Genomic DNA, 21,993 nt, shown 5'->3' with positions numbered 1-21,993 from the left:
ATGTTGGCCTTTGTGGGTCTTCTTGTGCAATTGTCTGAGCAATAGTCATGTCTGGTTCAGGCCCATCAGCCCTGATGCCTGGGTCCTTGGGGCTTTGAACCCTGCCACTTTTCTCTTAGTTCCATGTCCTTCATGCTTGGTTAAGTCATCCCAGGAGGCAGGATGTCATTGACCTAGCAGAGATGGATGTCTTTTTGTGGGAGGAGTTGCTTGGAAGGAAAGAATGGCTTTCTTTCTCCCTCAAGAGGCTATCGCTGGATTTAAAGGTTCTGAATAATTTCGTCTGGACTCTACTCTTTCCTTTTCAAGGAAGGTTATTGAGAAGAGAGTAGGCTTACAACTCCAAAGGCCCTGGAGGAAGCGATTTATCTGGGTCCTTTTTTAAAATCTGAGTACAATACCAAGCTGTGTTGGTAACACTATCAGGCCAGTGTTTTGGGGGAGAGTGCTCTATCCTGGTTTCCTTGATATCTCAGCAGCTTTTGATGCAATTAACATGGTATCTTACTGGACCAGTTTAGGAGGTTCATTGTTGGGGCCACTGTTCTTCAGTGATTCTTCTACTCCAAGGTCAATTCCAGGTGGTATTGTGAGGGGCAGAGATGTAGTTCTAGGCCCTAACTGACAATGCGTCATGGATTCCTCTTTAACATTCATATGAGGCCATTGGATGACATCCTTAGTAGGCTCAATTATATATTCAGTTCTCAATCTGTCTCCTTGGCCACTCAATTGGTACAGTTGGGGGTCTTTCCCGGTGCTTGGAAGTTGTGAGAATCCAGATGGAAAGCAGCCGGCTCTGAATCGCCCTTGCAAGATCGGCTATCTGTTGGCCTTAAAAATCGGATTCTTCCCTCCGGCTTTAAGCATCAGGATGTTAGTGGAGCCCAGTTTGTGTTGTCTTTTCTTGTTTTCATTATTATTTTAATGTGCAGCTTTCTGTTTTATGTTCATTAGACACCTAGTTACCCAGTAATTTGATTAAGACAGTGGCCACATATATTTGTACAAATAAATATTCATGATGCTGTTTCCTCTTAGAGGAAATAATATGTACTTGTTTCTTTGTTTGTTTGCCTCCCGTCTTGTATACAATGACTCTAGGTGGCTTACAACATAAAAACATCATAATACAAAGATAATCCCCCCCCTCCAATACTATCACTCTGCTAAACAACTGATTCCCACAACACTGTTTTATATTTTAAGATATCCAACCATCTCGTAGGGTTGTATTACTATTATCCTACTCATCTTTCCTATTACCTATTTCAGGGTTCTTCAAACTTGGCCCTTTTATGACTTGTGAACTTCAACTCCCAGAATTCCTCAGCCAGCGTCAAGTCCACAAGTCACAAAAGGGCCAAGTTTGAAGAACCCTAACCTATTTCCTTAACTTCTTATGACTACATCTTATGATTTATGTTGATTGTTTCTATTTAGTATCCTATTATGATTTATGTTGATTGCAATTTAGTACCCTGTGACGATCACTGAGTGGTGTGTCTTATGATTTATGATGTTGTATTTATGATTATGATCATGATTTATCACTTGTTGCTTGTATGTACACTGAGAGACAAATTCCTTGTGTGTCCAGTCACACTTGGCCAATAAAGCATTCTATATCGTGCCAAGTGCTAAAAGGGAGTAACAAATAATGAGCCAAAGAATCGAAAGGCGTAAAAACAGCAAATATTGCTTAATCAAGTTTACATTGACCTTCAATATACCTTTCCATACTTTTCTATCATTGCTTACCAGCTTTTACTGGACAATTCAGAGAATTCTATTTTTAAGGTTGGTTGTCCACCTCATTATATTGGATGTGTGAAATGAATAAGGGGACATTTACAAGTACGATATGGATGTGACCCACTGTTAACTCCATTTTGAGTTAGTTTCCATAAATGTATTCATGTAGTATTACAAAAAACCAATGCTGTTGAAAGCTGTGAACATGCTTTTGAGTTATATACTGGAGATTTGGAATTTATGATATGAAAGACTACAGATTTACTGAACACAGTGCAGCAAAAAAGATTACTCTTTGATATTGTAAGAGAACATGTCATCAGGATTAAAATCTTGGATCAATAATGCGTTTATTGAAAAACTAGCTGTCTATTAGTATGAGGGAAAGAGGGAAGGTGTACTTTAAAAAAATGTCTGAGTGACTTTCTGTGTACATTTTTTATTTTTTTCCTTTTTTTCTTTTCTCTCATTTCCCCCTTTTCTGTTCATATTGAAGCTTTTTTTTAAAACAGCTGCATTCTTCCTATGACACAGTTTTTAGCAAAGAGGTTAACAACTTTACTTGTGCCTTATGCAGCATTTTTTGCTAACAATAAAAGTCAGTATGGATCCAAATGGACACATCTTTCTTTAGCCATTATGCCACCAGCTCATCCAATGCCCAGTTTTACCCCAGGCCCGCTGACATTATCGCATGCAAGATACGATTTTTAATCTGGAATTAATCTTGCATGGGTGCTGTCTTTGATCCATTCCTGGGCCCTATGTCTTTCTGTTGAATTAACGATGAAAATAAAAATAACCAGCAAAATGGGCAGCCGTACAATGAGTATCATGTTATTGTACATAACAGAGTTTCCCATATTTATTTTCATCCTATTATAATGCGTATCAGTGCCAAACATCCAACAATTTGTCCATCTGTGAAATAGTAGTGATATTGTAGAGTCCTTGACGCTTTCTAGAGGCTTGCAACTACCAGATGTGGTAACATCTTCAGTGCTTCATGCAAATGTCTACAAGCAAACAACTAAACTCAGAGAGCACCGAGTCCTCCACACTTCATCCGTGAGCTATGTCTGCTATCTTCTGTTAGTATGATATTGTCCAGGGAAATTAAATACCTAGGTTTAGAGAACAAGAAGCTAGGGGAAGGTGGATGAGATAGACAAGAAAACTATCATCTCTAGTGTAAGAATATGATGTTTCAATCCTGCTGTTTTACCAAGTAACTGGAAAAAAAATATATAATATCCTTTCTGGATTTCTTAATACTACATATCGAAGGATGGAAGGAAGGGCTTGCTTAAGTGATCTAGAGCAGTGGTTCTCAACCTGTGGGTCAGGACCCCATTTGGGGTTGAACAACCATTTCACGGGGGTCGCCAAACAAAGCAGTCCGCCATTTTTTCCCCCCTTTTCCTTAGCTGTGCTACTCCCTTTTATTCTATTGGCTTTTGAAAGCCAATAGAATAGACTCTCTTGAATAGAGTCTAATTCTATTGGCTTTCAAAAGCCAGTAGGAATTGTCCAGGCTGTCTCTGCCCTGCTGAGCCCGCCAAAAGCCCCATTCTGCAAACAGTGCTGCACCAGTTGAGTAGTCCTTGACTTACGACCGGTTGAGTAGTCCTCAACTTACGACCGGTTGGGGGTCGCGGCATTAAAAAGGTTGAGAACCACTGCTCTAGAGACTCTTCAGATCAACCACACAAAAGTCCATCTCATGCCAATTTCACATCAATATGATTTTTTTTTCCTTTTTTATTTTTTATTTTTGCTCTTGTATGGACATGTAGCCCTGAAAGGCGGTGGTTAGCACCCATTACACATCAAATTCACTTCACAGCTATATGACCAGTTTGGTTCAATCATTTTTAATCGTGGAGTTATCAAGTCCTGCTTTCAACTTGGCAGCACAAGAGGGTGGGCATGCTACCATGTACCCCTCAGTCATTTACAAAAGGCAGTGACCAGGAGCAGGCTGTGAGTCCCGAGCAGTCAGAATTAATTTAATGCTTAATAAAACTGCTCACCTGAAGGAGTTTTAATATTAAGTGGCTCGTTGCAGCCACCAGTAAGGCCTCATGGTTCATTCAATTGATAGGTTTCCAGGAATAGAACTCCATGCATTTAGGTGGACCTGGAGATCCAATCCATCAAATACTAATTAGCTTAGTCTTTAAAAAGTCTCAGTCATGGAACAGAACCATTAGTTATTTACAGTATGTTAGCCTAGAATTGGATGGAGTCTGCCTGATCAGGTGAGTAACACTTGCTGTACATTATGTAAAATGACCCAGCTAAATGTAGGTGAAGAAAATGCCTCCTCACCTAATGTGCAAATTGACAGGTGGAATTAATTTTTATCAGATGGTGAAAAGCCAACCAATCAAAATTATAGCAGCATTCCAATATCTAAGAGAAGACAGGATCACAAAGAAGACAGGGTCAAACTATTCTAAAACACCAGAAGGCAGGACAAGAAGCAATGGATGGAAACTAATCAAAGAGCGAAGCAACTTAGATCAGCGATGGCGAACCTTTTAGAGACCGAGTGCCCAAACTGCAACCCAAAACCCACTTATGCATCGTCGGGTGCCGGGTGGGCGTGGCCCATTGGCTGTGCATGGCTGCGGTGGTAACGGCACACTGGGTGGGACTAAAAAGTTCAATCAATCAATTCCAACTTTGCAAGATTTTTTTTCCCCCCGAGAAGTTGAAATTGACTGATTGAGTGAACCTTTTTTTTTTTTTTTTTTTTTGCACACGGCAGTGAAGGCCTAAAGCGAAAAGGTTTTATAAAACCCAACTGAAGGCCTAGGACTGGGGTGAGGGCGCGCATGCCCACAGAGAGGGCTCTGAGTGCCGCCTCTGGCACCCCTGCCATAGGTTCACCATCACTGACCTAGAACTAAGGAGAAATTTCCTGACAGTTAGAGCAATTCATCAGAGGAACAACCTGCCTCCAGAAGTTGTGCCTGCTCCAACACTGGTGGTTTTTAAGAAGAGATTGGACAACCATTTGTCTGAAATGGTATAGAAGACCTCCAACTCTGTTATTATGTTATAGTAGATGATCCTCATTCTCTTGGCCATCCCATTAGATATGGCTGAAATGATTAGATAGCTGTTTTGTGCCTCTTTTTCCTTCTCTATTTTTATTTGAATGATAACACTGGAAGTTTTTAAGAAGAGACTGGACAGCCATTTGTCCGAAATGGTGTAGGGTTTCCTGCCTGAGCAGGGGGTTGGACTAGATAACCTCCAAGGTCACTTCCAACTTTACTACTATTACTATTACTATAAGGAACCTATCACAGATGTTTAGCAGTCACCAAGAAAAGACGCTTTTCTTGTCGTTATTCCTTCCAAGCTGACACACACCAGCCTGGAAAATGATACGACTCCCAGTCTAGTAGATATTTATTTTTCAGGACGGGAGTGAGGTGGTAGCTTCTGGGAAGGGGCTTAATCTTAGTTACATCTCTCCAGAGTTCCCTTTTTTTCCTTAAATCTGTAGTGAGCTGCAAGGGCAGTAAATTACCATTCAAAAGCAGGATCTTGTTATCTTTAATCCCTGGTGGGCCAGCAAGGATTTGAAGAGCTTTGAAGTCTGTTCATGGACTTACAGATCTAATTCTGAATCTCTGTATACCAAAGACTAAGACTGAGGGGAGGGAGGGGGTCTATCTAGTTTTTAGCTTGCAGCTGTATTCTTTAATGTTCACAAATCATATAGGCATTATTCACCCATCCCTTCAATACTAACTAGCTTTCTGAATGCTATTCTTCTTGACTATTGATGTTCAGACTGATAACACAGGGATAATATTCCCAGCACAGAAGAAAAGAACGATCAATTTGCTTTTACCAAGACAAAGTGTTGTCAAGGTATAATTCCTGAAAGCAAAGCCCAAGGATACGTGAATGCTAGATATTTCATCTTTTTCTAACAATTAGACTAAACAGCAATGGAACCTCAAGAAAAGCTTCCTAACAGTGTAACTGTGTCAGTTCATCTAATTTGCTAAAAACTAGGGACAGCTACCAGCTTTTTTTTTTTTTTTATGGTCTTCTGTGAGTTTATTCAATTCACAAACACCAAGTTATAGTATCCATTTCATTTGCTGTAGGGGGGAACTCTGGAAGGCAATTTGTACATTTTCCTTCGGTATCAAATAGTTTTTCATAAGCCAGATCATCTGAGAACTGATGAATGTACCATTTGCCATTTCCATATCAAAACAATTTCCTCTGAAACATATATTCTACAATGGTTTATGCTTTATTCATAACATACCATTTTTATATATGCATGCAGCTGCAATGGAGAGATCAAAATAATTCCAAACCAGAATTTCCAACCACCAGTTTGTTGAATAAACAAGAAAGGCTACAAATCAAGCTAAGCTGTAAGCAAAGAAGCTGCACTAAATCTGAGTTCAGCGTATGAGTCAAACCATAATGTGGGCCATTGGTTTTCTATCTCTTATTAAAATTTTGAGCCCAATGTGTGCTTTAAGCAAAGGACTTAAAACCGTATGGATAAACCAATGAGAGGGACACACTTTAAGTTCCTTCTAATCTAATTATTATTATTATTAATAATAATAGTAGTAAAGTTGGAAGGAACCTTGGAGGTCATCTAGTCCAACCCCCTGCTCAGGCAGGAAACCCTACACCATTTCAGACAAATGGCTGTCCAGTCTCTTCTTAAAAACTTCCAGTGTTGGAGCATTTACTGCTTCTGGAGGCAGGCTGTTCCACTGATTAATTGTTCTCACTGTCAGGAAGTTTCTCCTTAGTTCTAAGTTGCTTCTCTCCTTGATTAGTTTCCACCCGTTGCTTCTTGTCTTGCCTTCAGATGCTTTGGAAAATAGCTTGACTCCCTCTTCTTTATGGCAGCCCCTGAGATATTGGAATACTGCTATCATGTCCCCCCTTGTCCTTTATATTGTCACAATATATGACATATTGTGACATGTCATAAATTTGCGGCCAAAGGACTAATACTCAATAGCTTTCCATAATGTGTATGGCCGTGGTGTCCAACCTTGGCAACTTTAAGACTTGTGGACTTCAACTCCCAGAATTCCCCAGGTATTCTAGAAGTGAATAATTTTCTTTTCTCTTTCTTTCTTTTATTCTAGTGGCTGCATCAACAGCAAATTCCACAGCTGGGGCAATGAATTCTTTGACTTCTCTGGGGACTCTGCAAGGACTAGCTGGAGCAACGGTTGGATTGAATAATATTAATGCACTAGCAGGTACCGTAAACAGTGAGTATTTATTGCTGTGGTGGACACTCCAGCAATTTCCCTGTAATCACCTTAGGGACACTAATCGTTTTTAGTAGAGTGAATGCTACTAGGGAAATAACACATGTGCAAAATGGGTGATAAAACTTGAGAACTTCTATTCCAGACAGCTTCAGGCCCAAAATCTAAATAAGTTTTGTCTTGTTAAAGAATTATGCTGTTTATATTGCTTGATATTATTTTATCCTCTCTTCCAGGGCACACACATTAAGCTTGCATTCAGATAGTTAGAAGGGGATCAGTTCAATAGATTCTGCTTTTGTTTTAATTGATCAAGAAATATAGGTTTCAGTTGAAGTGTCAACTAAGGAGATGTGTTGCTATTGCCCATAGAAGTTACTGCTAAGAGTAATAGCACAGCATCAGTAAGAATACTCGCTAGATACAGGAGGTATGAAATATGCCTACTGCCGGTAGTTTCATTTATAGAGTTCTACAAACCATACGGAAGCTATTTTCAAATAAATCACTTTAGTTCTTGGCTGTAGAGGCAGGTAGGAGAAGAATGTCAGACCTTTGAAAGATATATATATATATATATACATTCTGCCACATTTTTTATTAGAGTAAGTCAGATTATTATAATATATGCCATGATTTAATAATCTAGCCTGGCATACGCAGTAATGATTGTTTCTATAGCTCTGTGTTGTGTGATTATGTGTGCGTGCATGTGTACAAGCATGTATTGTGTCTTCAGATCAGCATTTGCTAAACCAGCACCTGCAAAATGGCCATTTGTATATTGGTTGAACATTTTGAACATTGAAATCCAAAACCTCCAAAGAGTACAAAATAGGGATCTCTACCTCATCCCCAATATTTCTCTCATATTTCTGACAGCTTACTACTCCCAAGACATTGGTGTACTTTCTGAGCCAGCCAAAAATATATTGAGTTTCAAGCAGAAAGAATTGAAAGCAGAAATGAATCAAGTCAGCAAAACTAAACAGCTGTCCCAAAATCAAAGCAATGAATCACAGCAAGTAATGCACAAGATAACCTCCACCATTACAAAACATAAAATAGAAGGAACATAATCATAGTTTAAAATAGTTAGGTTCCAACAATATAATGATGAAAGCTAAAGTATACAAGTTGAGTCAAGCATCTGTGATATACTTGGTACTACATGGAAGGTCCCTTCCAATTTTACTATTATTATCGATCATCGCACAGTCAGCCAGATGTTCAGACTGGATTTGGCATTTTGTCTACCTATCGAGTCCTTACCCAGGACCTGGGATAGGCAGATGTGGATGTTTGATGGTATTACAGATATCGTCGCAGGATGGAAGCAGTTCCTAGTAAGGCCGCCTTTTGCAATTGACTAATAGCGAATTTGTCAATGCCAATGGTGTTCAAGTGGTGCTCCAGTTGTTTTGGGATTGCACCCAAGGAGCCTATTACTATTGGTACTACCCTTGCTTGCTTTTGCCACAGTCTTTCTATTTCTATTTGTAGGTCTTTGTATTTTGTTATCTTCTCCAGTTCTTTCTCTTCTATTCTGCTATCTCCAGGCACTGCCACGTCCACTATCCAGACTTTTTTGTCTTTCTTATCGACAATTGTTAAGTCTGGGGTGTTATGTTGCAGGTGCTTGTCTGTTTGAATTCTGAAGTCCCAGAGCAGTTTAATTTTATCATTTTCTATGACTTTCTCTATTTTATGATCCCACCAGTTTTTGCTTACAGGCAAATGATATTTTTTGCAGATCTTCCAATGCACCATTGTTGCTACTTTGTCATGCCGCTGACTGTAGTCAGTCTGTGCAATCTTCTTGCAACAGCTTACCAGGTGGTCCACTGTTTCTTCAGCTTCTTTGCATAGGCGGCACTTACTGTCTGTTGTTGTCTTCTCAATTTTGACTTTATATGCATTTGTCCTTAAGGCTTGGTCTTGTGCAGCCAGAATTAGTCCCTCAGTCTCTTTCTTCAATTTTTCTGCTTTTAGCCATTGCCAGGTCTTGTTATTATCTGCTTTCCCAGCTATTTTTTTAACATATTGGCCATGTAGTGCTTTGTCTTCCCATGCCTCTATTCTGTTCTTCATTTGGTAGAGGCATTATTATTATTATTATTATTATTATTATTATTATTATTACTACTACTACTACTACTACATTCGATTTTAGCCAAAAAAAATCAAGACATTTTAAAGTCTTCTATATTCACTGTTGTGCCAGGAGAATGAACACAGTTTGTGCTTGTCAATTACTGTAATATATCAGTTGATCCACTTAATCTAAATGATTGCTTCATGTCATCAATTCGCCCTTGTTGTGGTTGAATGTAAAACAAAAGGAGAAATTCTGAAATTGCAAAGGCAAAGTTCTGTATTTCTACTATTTTGCATTAATACTTGCATTATGCAGTTACATTACATACAGAGTTACAAACAGGTGCGTACAAAATTCTGTATTTCTATTATTTTACATAACTGGCAAATGCAAAGTTCTGTGTTTCTGTCATTTTACACTCAAGCACAAAAAAGGTAAATCAGTTGCATGGAGCGACAAAAAAGAAATTTGAGCGTACAAGGTAGATAGTGACCCAAGCCCAATTTTTACATGGAACCTGTATCTGAGGCCTTTTCTGGGTCTTTCCTTGTGAACACCTAAACCAGTGTTTCTCAACCTTGACAATTTTAAGGCATGTGGACTTCAACTCCCAGAATTCCACAGCCAGCATTGCTGGCTGTGGAATTCTGGGAGTTGAAGTCCACATGCCTTAAAATTGTCAAGGTTGAGAAACACTGAGTCCTAAAGCCTAAACATCTGATGAATTATTCTGAAAGCAGCCTCTGAGACTCAGTAAATGCCAGCACATTGATGAAATATGAAGAAAACTTTTTTAAAGTATGCTTTCAGACCTCTATCTAGATATGTCGACTTTCATCAACCATGTTTAACTAAAAGGCAGGGAATACAGGGAAGGGGGAGAGGGGGGCAGGTTCAAAAAGCATGAAATTCCCACTGCCATTCCAGTTTTTTTTTTTTTTCACAGCTGCAAAAGAAAAAGAGAGCTTCCTCAAGCTGTTTGCCTTTAACCAAAAGTGTTTTCTCCTGTAGTCTGCTGGTGTTTACCTGAACTTTTGAAATCCCGTTGATACAATCAATGAAAATGTGATTTGTTTCTCCGTAGGACTCACTCCCCAGATGCTCTCAATGAGGCATCTGTCACTCTGATTTTTCTGGGATTTCAAAAAGAGCTTTTGGGCTCACGAAAACAAAACAAAATAAAAATGGAAAGAGTCTATTTCCCGCCATACCAAGACCTCTTCTTCCCTTGATCTTTTACCCAGCCTGTGCTGGTGAAGAAATTGGCTATTTCTGGTCTAAACTAAAGAGGCAAATCTTACTCTTTGACTTATTCTCTGCTCAGGTGACCAACTTTTTTACAATGAAAAGGAGGACACATATAAATTGAAGAAAAAAATATCATAAATAAAAGAAACATTTTATTCATTGCAACAATAATACAGACAACTTGCACGTGCAAAGTTTGCCAGCCGGGTGTTTTGGCGCGCTCAGCAGCAACTCCTGTTGGCTTTCGAAAGCCAATAGCGGGAGTAGCACAGCTCATGCAAAAGTTGGGGGGGGAAACCATCAAAAAAAGGTGCCGGAACGCTGTTCTGAGCTTTCTATAATGAAAAAAAAAGCCCTGCAGATTAGTCTTCAAATATTGAAAAGTAGGACATGAAGGAGGACATTTTTCGAGGGAGGACAGAACTTACAAAAGGAGGACTGTCCTCCCTAAAGGAGGACGGTTGGTCACCTTATCTCTGCAGTTGCAACCAGTAAAATCCAAGGTATGACCCAGAAAAATGTGGCCCTATCCTCTTTTTTTGCAACCAGTTACTAAAAACCTGTTACCCTCCCTCTGTAAGAGAGTTGAGCAGTTCCAAAATGTGAAAGATAGATGGAATGGTGGAAAGGAAGGAAGGAAGGAAGGAAGGAAGGAAGGAAGGAAGGAAGGAAGGAAGGAAGGAAGGAAGGAGAAAGAAAGAAAGAAAGAAAGAAAGAAAGAAAGAAAGAAAGAAAGAAAGAAAGAAAGAAGGAAGGAAGGAAGAGGAAGGAAGGAAGGAAGGAAAAGAAAGAAAGAAAGAAAGAATAAGAAAAGAAGAGGAAGGAAGGAAGAAAGGGAAGAAGGAAGAAAGGAAGAAAGGAAAAAAATGAAGGCAGAGGAAGGAAGGAAAGAAGGAAGGAAGACAGGAAGGAAGGAAGGAAGAAAGGAAAAAAATGAAGGCAGAGAAAGGAAGGAAAGAAGGAAGAAAGGAAAGAAAAGAAAAAGAAAGTAAGAAAGAATAAGGAAAGAAGAGGAAGGAAGGAAGGGAAGAAGGAAGGAAGAAAGGAAGGAAGGGAAGAAAATGAAGGCAGAGGAAGGAAGGAAGGAAGGAAGGAAGGAGGGAAAAGAAAGAAAGAAGAAAGAAAGAAAGAAGAAAGAAAGAAAGAAAGAAAGAAAGAAAGAAAGAAAGAAAGAAAGAAAGAAAGAAAAGAAAGAAAAATTCCTATCACTAATAATGATTTTGGATATCCTTGTCCCTTTCTTCAAAATTTCTAGGTACTATGTTCCCATATGTCTGTAGGATTTGGGGTTTTGGTTTTTTTTGACGGGGGGGTCTGCTTGACCCACTCATAAGTATTTTTTTCAGTAGATGTTGCTTTCTTAAGTTCTCTGCACAGCAATTGCCTTGTTATTTCTTATCAAGTTTCTCAGAATTGTCCCTCTCTGTTTTTATGAAATTGTCATCGGTGTAAATAAAGGTTTAGGAGAAAGGTTATACAAGAAGATTAAAAGGGACAGGAATGTGATTTGACTGTAAGTAAATAACACTGGTCATCCTGGGTTATTTATTTGTGGTCTGTTCCTCAAATCACTTTTCTGCAGCTTTGATCCAATAGCAACAACTATTCAGTCTTGGAGCTGATGGGCAGGATTGGGGGGGGGGAGATTCTATTGACTTTTTCAATCTAGCTTCAGCTTTAAACTTAAATTGCTAGAACAGGAAATTTGGGGGTAACAAAAATTAAAGCCACTGAAAGGGAGCTGTCATTCCTTTTGTTTTCCCTTTAAAAAAATCTGAAACATTGTCATAAGTTGGACATTTTAATGGACAACCCTGGCAAAGAACTCCTTCAGACTCAAGATTTCTGTGCATCCTTAAAAGAATTTGCAAGCCTTCAACAACATCTTGGTTTCCTAACATTATAACGTTGCAATGTCCTGAAGGGGGTATACTCTGGAATTTTGCAACTGTAGCTCTAGCACAGGGCTGTCAAACTGCTGGCCTACGGGCCGGACCCGTCATCCCAAAACCGTGCCCATCCCATTGCCGACAATGGAGAAAAAGCTCCAATATGCACGTGACGTCGCAAGTTTGACATGCCTGCTCTAGCACAGTGGTTCTCAACCTTTTTAATGCCGCGACCCCAACCGGTCGCAAGTCGAGGACTACCCAACCGGTCGTAAGTGCCGCCCCCTGTGCCAGCCGAGGCTTTGCTGGCAAGTGGCAGAGACGGCGCAGGCTGACCACCAGCTGGGCCACCAGCTGGCCCAGCCCAAGGGAGGTAAGTCACCCGCCGGGGCCCACACACGCCAGCAACCCTCCCTGCGCCTGCCGGCCTCCCACCTCCCACCTCTGGCCCTCTTTTACTTACATTTTTAGTAGTTGCTCAGCAGGGAGGGGTGGAAACTTCCAGACAGCTCGCCTTCGCTGCAGACAACTTGCAGCACCGTTTGCAGAATGGGACTTTTGGCGGGCTCAGCAGGGCAGAGACAGCCTGGACAATTCCTATTGGCTTTTGAAAGCCAGTAGAATTAGACTCTATTCAAGAGAGTCTATTCTATTGGCTTTCAAAAGCCAATAGAATAAAAGGGAGTAGCACAGCTAAGGAAAAGGAGAAAAAAAAATGGCGGACTGCATTGTTTGGCGACCCCCGTGAAATGGTCGTTCGATGGTCCCGACCCACAGGTTGAGAACCGCTGCTGTAGCATGTCTGAAAAGAACCAGGTTGAGAGAGAGCTAACTTAGCAAGTTTAGTTTCCCAATTTTGCTCAGTTCATATTTTTATTAGTTTATCAAAATATAAAATACAGAGATCCAAAGAAAAATGAAAATAATGGAAAAATAGGTGAGGGAAGGGGGAAGAGGGAAAAAGGTAGGGCAAAGAGGGAAAGAAAAAGAAAAGCATTGACTTCTGACTTCTTTTGGCACAGCAGAATAAGGCAATGACACACAACCTCAGCTTTTTACTTTTACCTAATTAGTTTCCCAATTTTATCTGGTAATTGGAATCCATCAGTATCACTGAAAAGATGCTTCTCTTTTAAGGGTCCTAAATAAACCAAGTAGTCATATTTTATTATCCTCTAAGGAGAAATATAACAGTCTTCAAATATCTAAAGGGTGGACACACATTGCTCTAGAGCAGTGTTTCTCAACCTTGACAATTTTAAGGTTTCCCAGTTGTTAGCCAGAAGCTGTCTTCCTGACCTACTAGTTTTCAGTTATATAAGCTGAAAGTCTGGCTCACTCTTGGTAGTAGCAGATTGTTTGGTTATCTGGAGACATATATCTAGAACAGTGTTTCCTCATTTGGATAATTTTGAGATGTGTGAACTTCAGCCCTCAAGATTCTTAGCAATGGAAAGGCTGGTTAGGAATTCGAGGAGTTGAAATCAACACATCTCAAAGTTGACCAAGTGGAGAAACCTTCTTCTAGAACAGTGGTTCTCAACCTTTTTAATGCCGCGACCCCCAATCGGTCGTAAGTCAAGGACTACCCAACCGGTCGTAAGTTGAGGACTTTCCCTGCCCAGGAGCGCCGCACATGCATGGTGCTGCCCCCTGTGCCAGCTGAGACGTAACTGGCAAGCGGCAGAGACGGCGCAGGCCGACCATCGGCTGGGCCACCAGCTGGCCCAGCACAAGGGAGGTAAGGCACCTGCTGGGCCCCACACATGCCAGCAACCTCCCTGCGCCCGCCGGCCTCCCACCTCCCACCTCCCACCCCTGGCCCTCTTTTACTTACATTTTTAGTAGTTGCTCAGCAGGGAGGGGTGGAAACTTCCAGACAGCTTGCCTTCACTGCAGACAACTTGCAGCACCGTTTGCAGACTGGGGCTTTTGGCGGGCTCAGCAGGGCAGAGACAGCCTGGATAATTCCTATTGGCTTTTGAAAGCCAATAGAATTAAACTCTATTCAAGAGAGTCTATTCTATTGGCTTTCAAAAGCCAATAGAATAAAAGGGAGTAGCACAGCTAAGGAAAAGGGGGAAAAAATGGCGGACTGCGTTATTTGGCGACCCCCGTGAAATGGTCGTTCGACCCCAAATGGGGTCCCGACCCACAGGTTGAGAACCGCTGTTCTAGAATCATCTGTAATTGTACCGACACAACTTTAATGAGCTTTATATTGCTTTAAAGTTCTCTGTGTGATGCTTTGAAGATGCCATAAATCATAGTGGGAAAACAGATTTTCTGATGACCCCCAATTTTTGCCGGGTGCAGCCTGCATGGGAAACTGAGTTGCTATTAACAATAATTCCTAACCCCAATCTTTATATGTGTTTATAGATTGGATGTTGTCCTGCCTGTTGTTTTGATCATCTGGTGAAGTGCCCAAGTTGTATTACTGTTATTCTTACCCCTGTGGTTATTATTTTTTTTTATCTGCATGCACAGCCATTGTTGTCGGTGTCATATTAATGCTAACGATGTTTGGAAAGCACTAATGAATAAGTGCAATTTCTTTTCTCTATTGTTGGGTTTTTTGTAAAGTTGCTCAAATGCTCTCAGGTATGGCTGCCCTGAACGGAGGACTCGGTGCAACAGGCTTGACCAATGGTACAGCTGGCACAATGGATGCCCTCACCCAAGCCTACTCAGGAATACAGCAGTATGCCGCTGCGGCACTGCCTACGCTATACAGTCAAAGTTTGCTACAACAACAAAGTGCTGCAGGCAGCCAGAAAGAAGGTAAGCCATGCGGGGAAATGCAAAAGGGAGCAAGGAAGAGATCCTAAATTCAAAACTAAAAACAAATGACACTTAGTGGCCCTCGAAAATTAGTTTATCAATATCCCAAAGTGCTTTTTCACGAGGCAACTGGACTTTCTTTTCCCTCTTTGAAGACATTTCGCTTCTCATCCAAGAAGCTTCTTCAGCTCTGACTGGATGGTGGGGAACGGAAGGAGTTACGTTCCTTGCAGGCAATCTGCTGGTCATTTGCATTCTTTTAGGGCGAGGGTCTTCAAACTTGGCCCTTTTACGACTTGTGGACTTCAACTCCCAGAATTCCTCAGCCAGGCATGCTGGCTGAGGAATTCTGGGAGTTGAAGTCCACAAGTCGTAAAAGGGTCAAGTTTGAAGACTCCTGTTTTAGGGAGTTGTTGAGGCCACTTGGAGGCTTATATGTGTCATCAGGATCACCTGAGTATGAAGGAAAGAGAAGAGGAGAGGAAGAAGAGGGAAGTGGGGAAGAGAAGAAAGGGAGAAAGAAGGTAGAGAAGGAGTGTGGATACAGTGAAAAGGGAAATGGGCGAGCAACACCAAGTGTATGTATTTATTTCATTTTATTAAAAGTATCTTATATATGAATGTAAAAAGAATGTAAAAACTTCCTGACAGTGAGAACAATTAATCAGTGGAACAGCTTGCCTCCAGAAGCAGTAAATGCTCCAACACTGGAAGTTTTTAAGAAGAGACTGGACAGCCATTTGTCCGAAATGGTGTAGGGTTTCCTGCCCGAGCAGGGGGTTGAACTAGATGACCTCCAAGGTCCCTTCCAACTTTATTATTATTATTATTATTAACATCTGATAAATATCACAGTATATGTATGGGGGAGAGTTTGAAAAAATAAAAAATAAAAATAAAATTATTAGGATCACCTGAGTAGTGCAAATGGATGTGGAGCCTTCTTGGAACAGCTGAAAGGATAGTATTGTAGACTGAAGATAGATGATGTATCCCTCCCTCTTTCTTGAGATAAGGCTGTTCCATTTTAACATAGATGGCCTCTTTGACCCCTCTTTCCAACCAGCGGTCCTCTTGTACCACTCAGGTGACTCTGAGGACACAGACAAACCTCCAAGTTGCCTCAAGGACTCTCTAAAACAGGGGTTCTCAAGCGGGGGTGCGAGACGATATTCCGGGGAGTGTGAAAACTTGCTTTTAGAAATTTCAAAATTATAGTGTGTGAGCATAATTCATTGTCGTTATTTTGAACTTTGGTAACGGGTGCGAGAATATGTCAGAAGCGCCCTAGGGGCGCGGGGTATAGAAAAGGTCGGGAACCGCTGCTCGAAAAGGATGCAAATGACCAGCTGTCTGCAAGGAATACAAATCCTTCCATTCCCCACCATCCAGTCAGAGCGGAAGAAGCTTCTCGGATGAGAAGTGAAACATCTTCAAAGAGAAAAAAGAAAGTCCAATTGCCTTGTGAAAAAGCACTTTTGGGACAACCATGACCTGGATGACTGAGAATCTCCATAGAGATTTAGTTTATTAGTACAACTGCAGCTATCATTACTATTAAGCTCCATCGTTAAGTAGAGTTTTCTTATTCCATGATGCCCTCCTGGCACCCAATGTTTATGCTGCAGTGGAAGAAAATAATTGCAAAACATTAGGGTACAGCAGAAGAGAATATAACCTTGGTGCTCTTTGAGCTTGGTTGTTGGCTTGCAGGCCATTATCCAAATAGGCAACATTTTTATTTTTTTGTTTGTTTATATCCCATGCCCATTATTTTTACTAATAACTCAAGGCAGTGCGCATATCCAATACACCTTCCTTCTGCTGTACTTCCCTCACAACAACAACTCTGTGAGGTGAGTTGGGCTGAGCGAGTGACTTGCCCAAAGTCACCCAGCTGGCTATTTTACTTAAGGCAGGACTAGAACTCATAGTCTCTTGGTTTCTAGCCTGGTGCCTTAACCGCTGGACCAAACTTGCTCTCATCCATGCACACCAGTTGGGTAATGAAACATTTGCAAGCAAGCCACCAGACTCAGAAAGTACCATGTACAATATGTTTCTATTTTCAAAGAATAAGGCAGAGCAATGTTGATTTTTTCCCCCCATTAGCCCAACCTTTGCTTATTATAGTTTTCTTATACTTGTCCTATCCCTCTAGCACAGTGGTTCTCAACCTTTCTAATGCCGCGACCCCATAATACAGTTCCCTATGTTTTATTTATTTATTTATTTATCAGACTTATATACCGCTTTAAGTGCAAGCACTCTCTAAGCGGTGTACACCAGTAAGCAATGTATACATATATATATTTACATTGCCCCCAACAATCTGGGTCCTCATTTTACCTACCCCGGAAGGATGGAAGGCTGAATCAACCTTGAGCCGGTGAGATTTGAACCGCTGACCTGCTGAACACAGTCAGCTAAAGTGGCCTACAGTACTGCACTCTAACTGCTGCGCCACCTCGGCTCACCCCAACCACTTATACATCACCGGGTGCCAGGGGCGTGGCCAAAGAAAAGGGGGGGGAAATGGCGGACAGCCTTGTTTGGCGACCCCCGTGAAATGGTCGTTCGACCCCAAATGGGGTCCTGACCCACAGGTTGAGAACCACTGTAAAAAAAAAAATGATGTTAATATGGAAGCACTGCAGGCCTATGACTCACCTATACTGGAGCTACTATCTAGTTAGTTTAGATTGTTAAGGAATATCTGACTGCAGAAAAATGGAAAGTTTGTGATTCCCAAATCCCTTTACAAAGTCACTGACTCATCAAAATTGACACTGAACCCGGAACTAAGCTGCACCTAAGTAGTCGTGCCTGCACATTCTCTTTTGGCAAAGAGAATATATAGGAACCCTATAAATATTTAATTTCCCAGCACACAAAATTCCTTTCAGGCACTGGCTCAAAGAATCTTACCACCCAATGCTTTTCTAATGCAAAAATAGATATTGTCTGCTGCTTTGGCAAAAAAGAAAAAGAAAAAAGGAAAGTGCTCTGGTTCAAACCATCCTTGAATTTTTTTTTTTCCATTGCTGACGGAGAAGGAGCTCCCCTCTCTGGATTTGCATGTACACTACAAACATGTAGCTTTTATAAGCTAAATAGCGTTTGGAGGTTAATGACCAAATCCATCGTTGTTACAATGAAAGGTTCGCTTATTTAACCGAGAGTCTGGAGGGGAAGCAAATAAAGGATTGATTGCTTCCCATGAGGTGCTGATGGAGCAAAAGAAACCCAGAAAGTGAATACTGAGAATAAATTAATGCCAATTGCAAGATGTTCAATGGGGAAAAAAGGGCTTCTCTCCTATCTATTTATTTCTTAGGTTTCTACCTGTCCTTCGAGCTCAACTGCTTTAGAGAAGTGTTTTTCTCCAATCTAATTACAAGTAGTCCACGACTTATGACTGATTGCTTAGCATCCATTCAGAGTTACAACAACCCCCCTAAAAGCTAATTACAACCCAGTTTTGAAGATCTGACCCCCCCTCCTCCCGTCATGTGATGTGATCATATTTTGGGCAACTCGACAACTGGCCCACATTTTTAACCATTTGCAGCACCCCGTGCCTGCAATTTACAAATGTTTTCCCTCCAGAAACCAGCATTTACTTCAAGTTTCAGCAAAAAACAGCCCCATAGCAAATAAGGACTACCTGTATTCCTGGCTCATTTAGGCCAAGAAAGAAATACACAATACACAATACAAAATAGGTGTGGCGATTTGCATCGAAGGTCAAGGATTCATGGGCTATCAGAGTTATCAATAGTCCTTTAAGAAGAGTGCTCCAAATTGGCTAAGCCATTTTCCTAAACTCTTGACTATAATAAACAACAAGGAGATGGAGGAGATAGAAGGAAAGCAGAATCCAATTTACTTCTTTTCTTTGTTTGTCTATTTATGTAATTTATATAGAGAGATTTAAAAATATAATATACTATATTAAAAATAATATAATGTAGTGTAATGGAATATAAAATGATAAATCAAATTTATTATTTGAAGGTCTCTGAAGAAAAAACACATGTCCATCATCTGACAAAAATTAAAAGTGAAAAAATAAAATCAAACTAAACAAATAAATAAACCATTTTCCTAAGCCCTTGACTATAATAAACAACAAGGAGATGGAGGTGACAGAAGAAAAGCAATTTACTTCTTTTCTTTGTTTGTCTATTTATGTAATTTATATAGAGAGATTTAAAAATATACTATATTAAAAATAATATGATGTAATGTAATGTAATGTAATAAATTTATTATTTGAAGGTCTCTGAATAAACGCATGTCCATCATCTGACAAAAATTAAAAGTGAAAAAATAAAATCAAACTAAATAAAATAAACAAATAAATTAAAAAAAACTCAAAGAGCAGGCTTGATGGATCTCTAGGTCTTTTTCTGCCATCAGTTTTCTAAGTTTCTGTATTTATATATTTCTATAACAGAACTTGCCACTCATGGAACACTTATGGCTTTTTAAGGTATTAAAAAGGGCATTTGAAGAACTGCCAACTATTTGGGATCCTTTTTAAAAAAAAATCCTTATGCATGTATGAAGTAAACTGCTAGTTCTGCCAATTCCTTTCACTTCCTTGAGGGAGCCTACCTGAGCAGGTAATAAGTACCTGAGCTTCTTTTTAGCCCTCCCCTGTTGCTAGGGTGACCCAGCTGCCAGTCCAGTAGTAGCAGCCAATCAAACAGCAGCTTTGAGCAGGTGGCAGTGAAGGAGGTGAGGAGGAAGGAAGACAAAATGTCTGCCTGCCAGCTCATGAAGCTGAAGATAAATAAACAGAGCCAAAACTCAGAAGCCAAAAAAAAGAAAAAAGAAAAATTAAAGGATAGAAACAGCAAGGAAAAGGAAACAGCAGCTGAGGAAAATCGGGAGAGAAAGGCATTTTTTGTATTCCCTCAGAACTGTGTGAAAAAAAAGTTTACCTCAGGTGGGAGCCAAGACTGGGAAAGGTGAAGAAGCCCCACTAGGAAAAGGGGAAGAAAAAAATCAAGACTTGAACAAAGTAGAAAACAGAAACTAAAGAAATGATCAAAGATAGACTGAATTCCATCAAAAGAGGAATTTAGCTCCACAGAGAGGAACCAGAGAGATAGACAGGAATTAAGACAACAGAAATAAAGAAATCAGCAATACACAAATATATTGGAAATATAGAACAAAAAGATGTGAAAATATTTTCAATTTCTTGAGATGGGCAGCTATATAAATATGGATGCATGGCTAGATAGATGATAGATAGATTAGATTTGATGATAGATAGATGATAGATAGATAGATAGATAGATAGATAGATAGATAGATAGATGATAGGTAGATAAACATATTGACAGACAGAGAGTGTGCGAGAGAAATGAAAGAGAGAGAGAGAAAGAAAGACAAACACTGAGAGACAGACAGACAGGATAGATGGATGATAGATAGATAGATAGATAGATAGATAGATAGATAGATAGATAGATAGATATAGCAATCAAAACTGCCATCATAACTTTTTGATCGTCATGCCAATTGTAGTCCCAGAGAGAGAGAGAGAGATAACTTCCAAGAATTCTAATACAGTCAGAAAAACTGAACTTTTGCAAATAAATTAACTAAGTAATAATTATAATTACTTTATAGCCCATATTGTATATAAATATAAAGCCGCTTTGCTACATATAAAATTCATAACAGATTTATAACATCAGATTATAAATGTTTGCTATAAAACATTACATTACATTCTGGAGTTTATTCATATGGACTTGCCAGGAATGTAGCATTTCTTCATTTTTACCCATTTCGGAGAACCAAGAAGGTAAAAAGTTAAGTGAAAAAAGTGAAAGTGGGGAAAAAATAATCCGTATTGTGCTGAAATAAAAAAGCAATATTCTAAACTTTATTCTCCATATTATGTAACAGATATGTAACATACAAAGAGGATTATTTTTCTCCAAACAACTGCAAAAAAAAAAGAGCAGAACAAAGCTTAAAATGCATATTTTGGCATATGAAATGTCCAGGAAATCTTGTTTTCTAAATCATTTCTCTATCAACAAGTTTCTGATGCTTTGTTATTTGTGTTATTTTATCATTTTCACAGACTTCTGAAAATTGTATTGAGACAGATTTCTCTCCCTGTTTCATAAATTGGTTTATAAGTCTACTTGAGTTGGACAACTATAATAAATTTAAATAAATTCCAGTTTCTTTCACACTTCAACCATTTTATAGAGAATGTGAAAAATAAATATGTGAACAGCTTCACAATCCTTTTTGTTTTCAATTTTCCTTATTCGTTCATTCATTTAAGTTTGTTGGCCACCCAGTTCCAGTGGACCCAATTTATAATGGGGGGGAGAGGGGGGAGACCTTGGGTAAAAAAATATATATATCTTTGTTTTCCTTGCAGTCCTAATATACTTGGAAGACACCACAGAGTGAAAGAGTGAGCTGAATTATACTTAGTGTTTTCAGCATAAAATAAAAGCTTATTCTGGCTGCCTGTTCTCTTTTTTCTTAAAAGGTCCAGAAGGAGCAAATCTTTTCATTTATCATCTCCCACAAGAATTTGGAGACCAGGACATACTGCAGATGTTTATGCCTTTTGGAAATGTTATTTCTGCTAAAGTCTTCATTGACAAACAGACTAATCTGAGCAAGTGTTTTGGTATGTAACATTCAGTACAGAACATCAAAAATCCAACATGCTATCTCTCTTTTATTTTCCTCTTTTCCTAAATTGATATCTTAGGTTCAACATTTATTGATATATCTTGCCTTTCACTGGAGAATTGTAGACATGTTTTTTTTTTTTTTACATTAAGCATCATTCTACTGTGATCTGCTGTTAGTTATCTAAACATTGCTTGTTCTCTTTAGGGCAGACATTTTCCTTCAAGATTGTAAAACTGTAGTAGTGAAAGTTCAGTGT

The 21,993-nt window shown here is 39.7% G+C and overlaps 1 protein-coding gene across 13 annotated transcripts in view; it reads left to right on the top strand.

Annotated features, from left to right (window-relative positions):
* Positions 1 to 21,993, top strand: part of CELF2 (CUGBP Elav-like family member 2) — a 341,120-nt gene that overhangs the window by 307,940 nt on the left and 11,187 nt on the right. For 5 of the 13 annotated variants that reach the window (XM_039347406.1, XM_039347410.1, XM_039347413.1 and 2 more), the window contains 3 exons: positions 6,906 to 7,034; positions 14,856 to 15,053; positions 21,586 to 21,729. In XM_039347406.1, the coding sequence (XP_039203340.1) occupies positions 6,906 to 7,034; positions 14,856 to 15,053; positions 21,586 to 21,729 (471 nt within the window). The remainder of the gene's footprint in view (positions 1 to 6,905; positions 7,035 to 14,855; positions 15,054 to 21,585; positions 21,730 to 21,993) is intronic. The other 8 variants (XM_039347407.1, XM_039347414.1, XM_039347417.1 and 5 more) reach the window with 3 other exon arrangements.

This window comes from Crotalus tigris, unplaced genomic scaffold, assembly GCF_016545835.1.
Source record: "Crotalus tigris isolate CLP2741 ecotype Arizona unplaced genomic scaffold, ASM1654583v1 scf7180000018068.1947079, whole genome shotgun sequence".
NCBI lineage: Eukaryota > Metazoa > Chordata > Lepidosauria > Squamata > Viperidae > Crotalus > Crotalus tigris.
The sequence above is the reverse complement of the archived record's forward strand: the minus strand, read 5'-3'. Positions and strand labels throughout refer to the sequence as shown.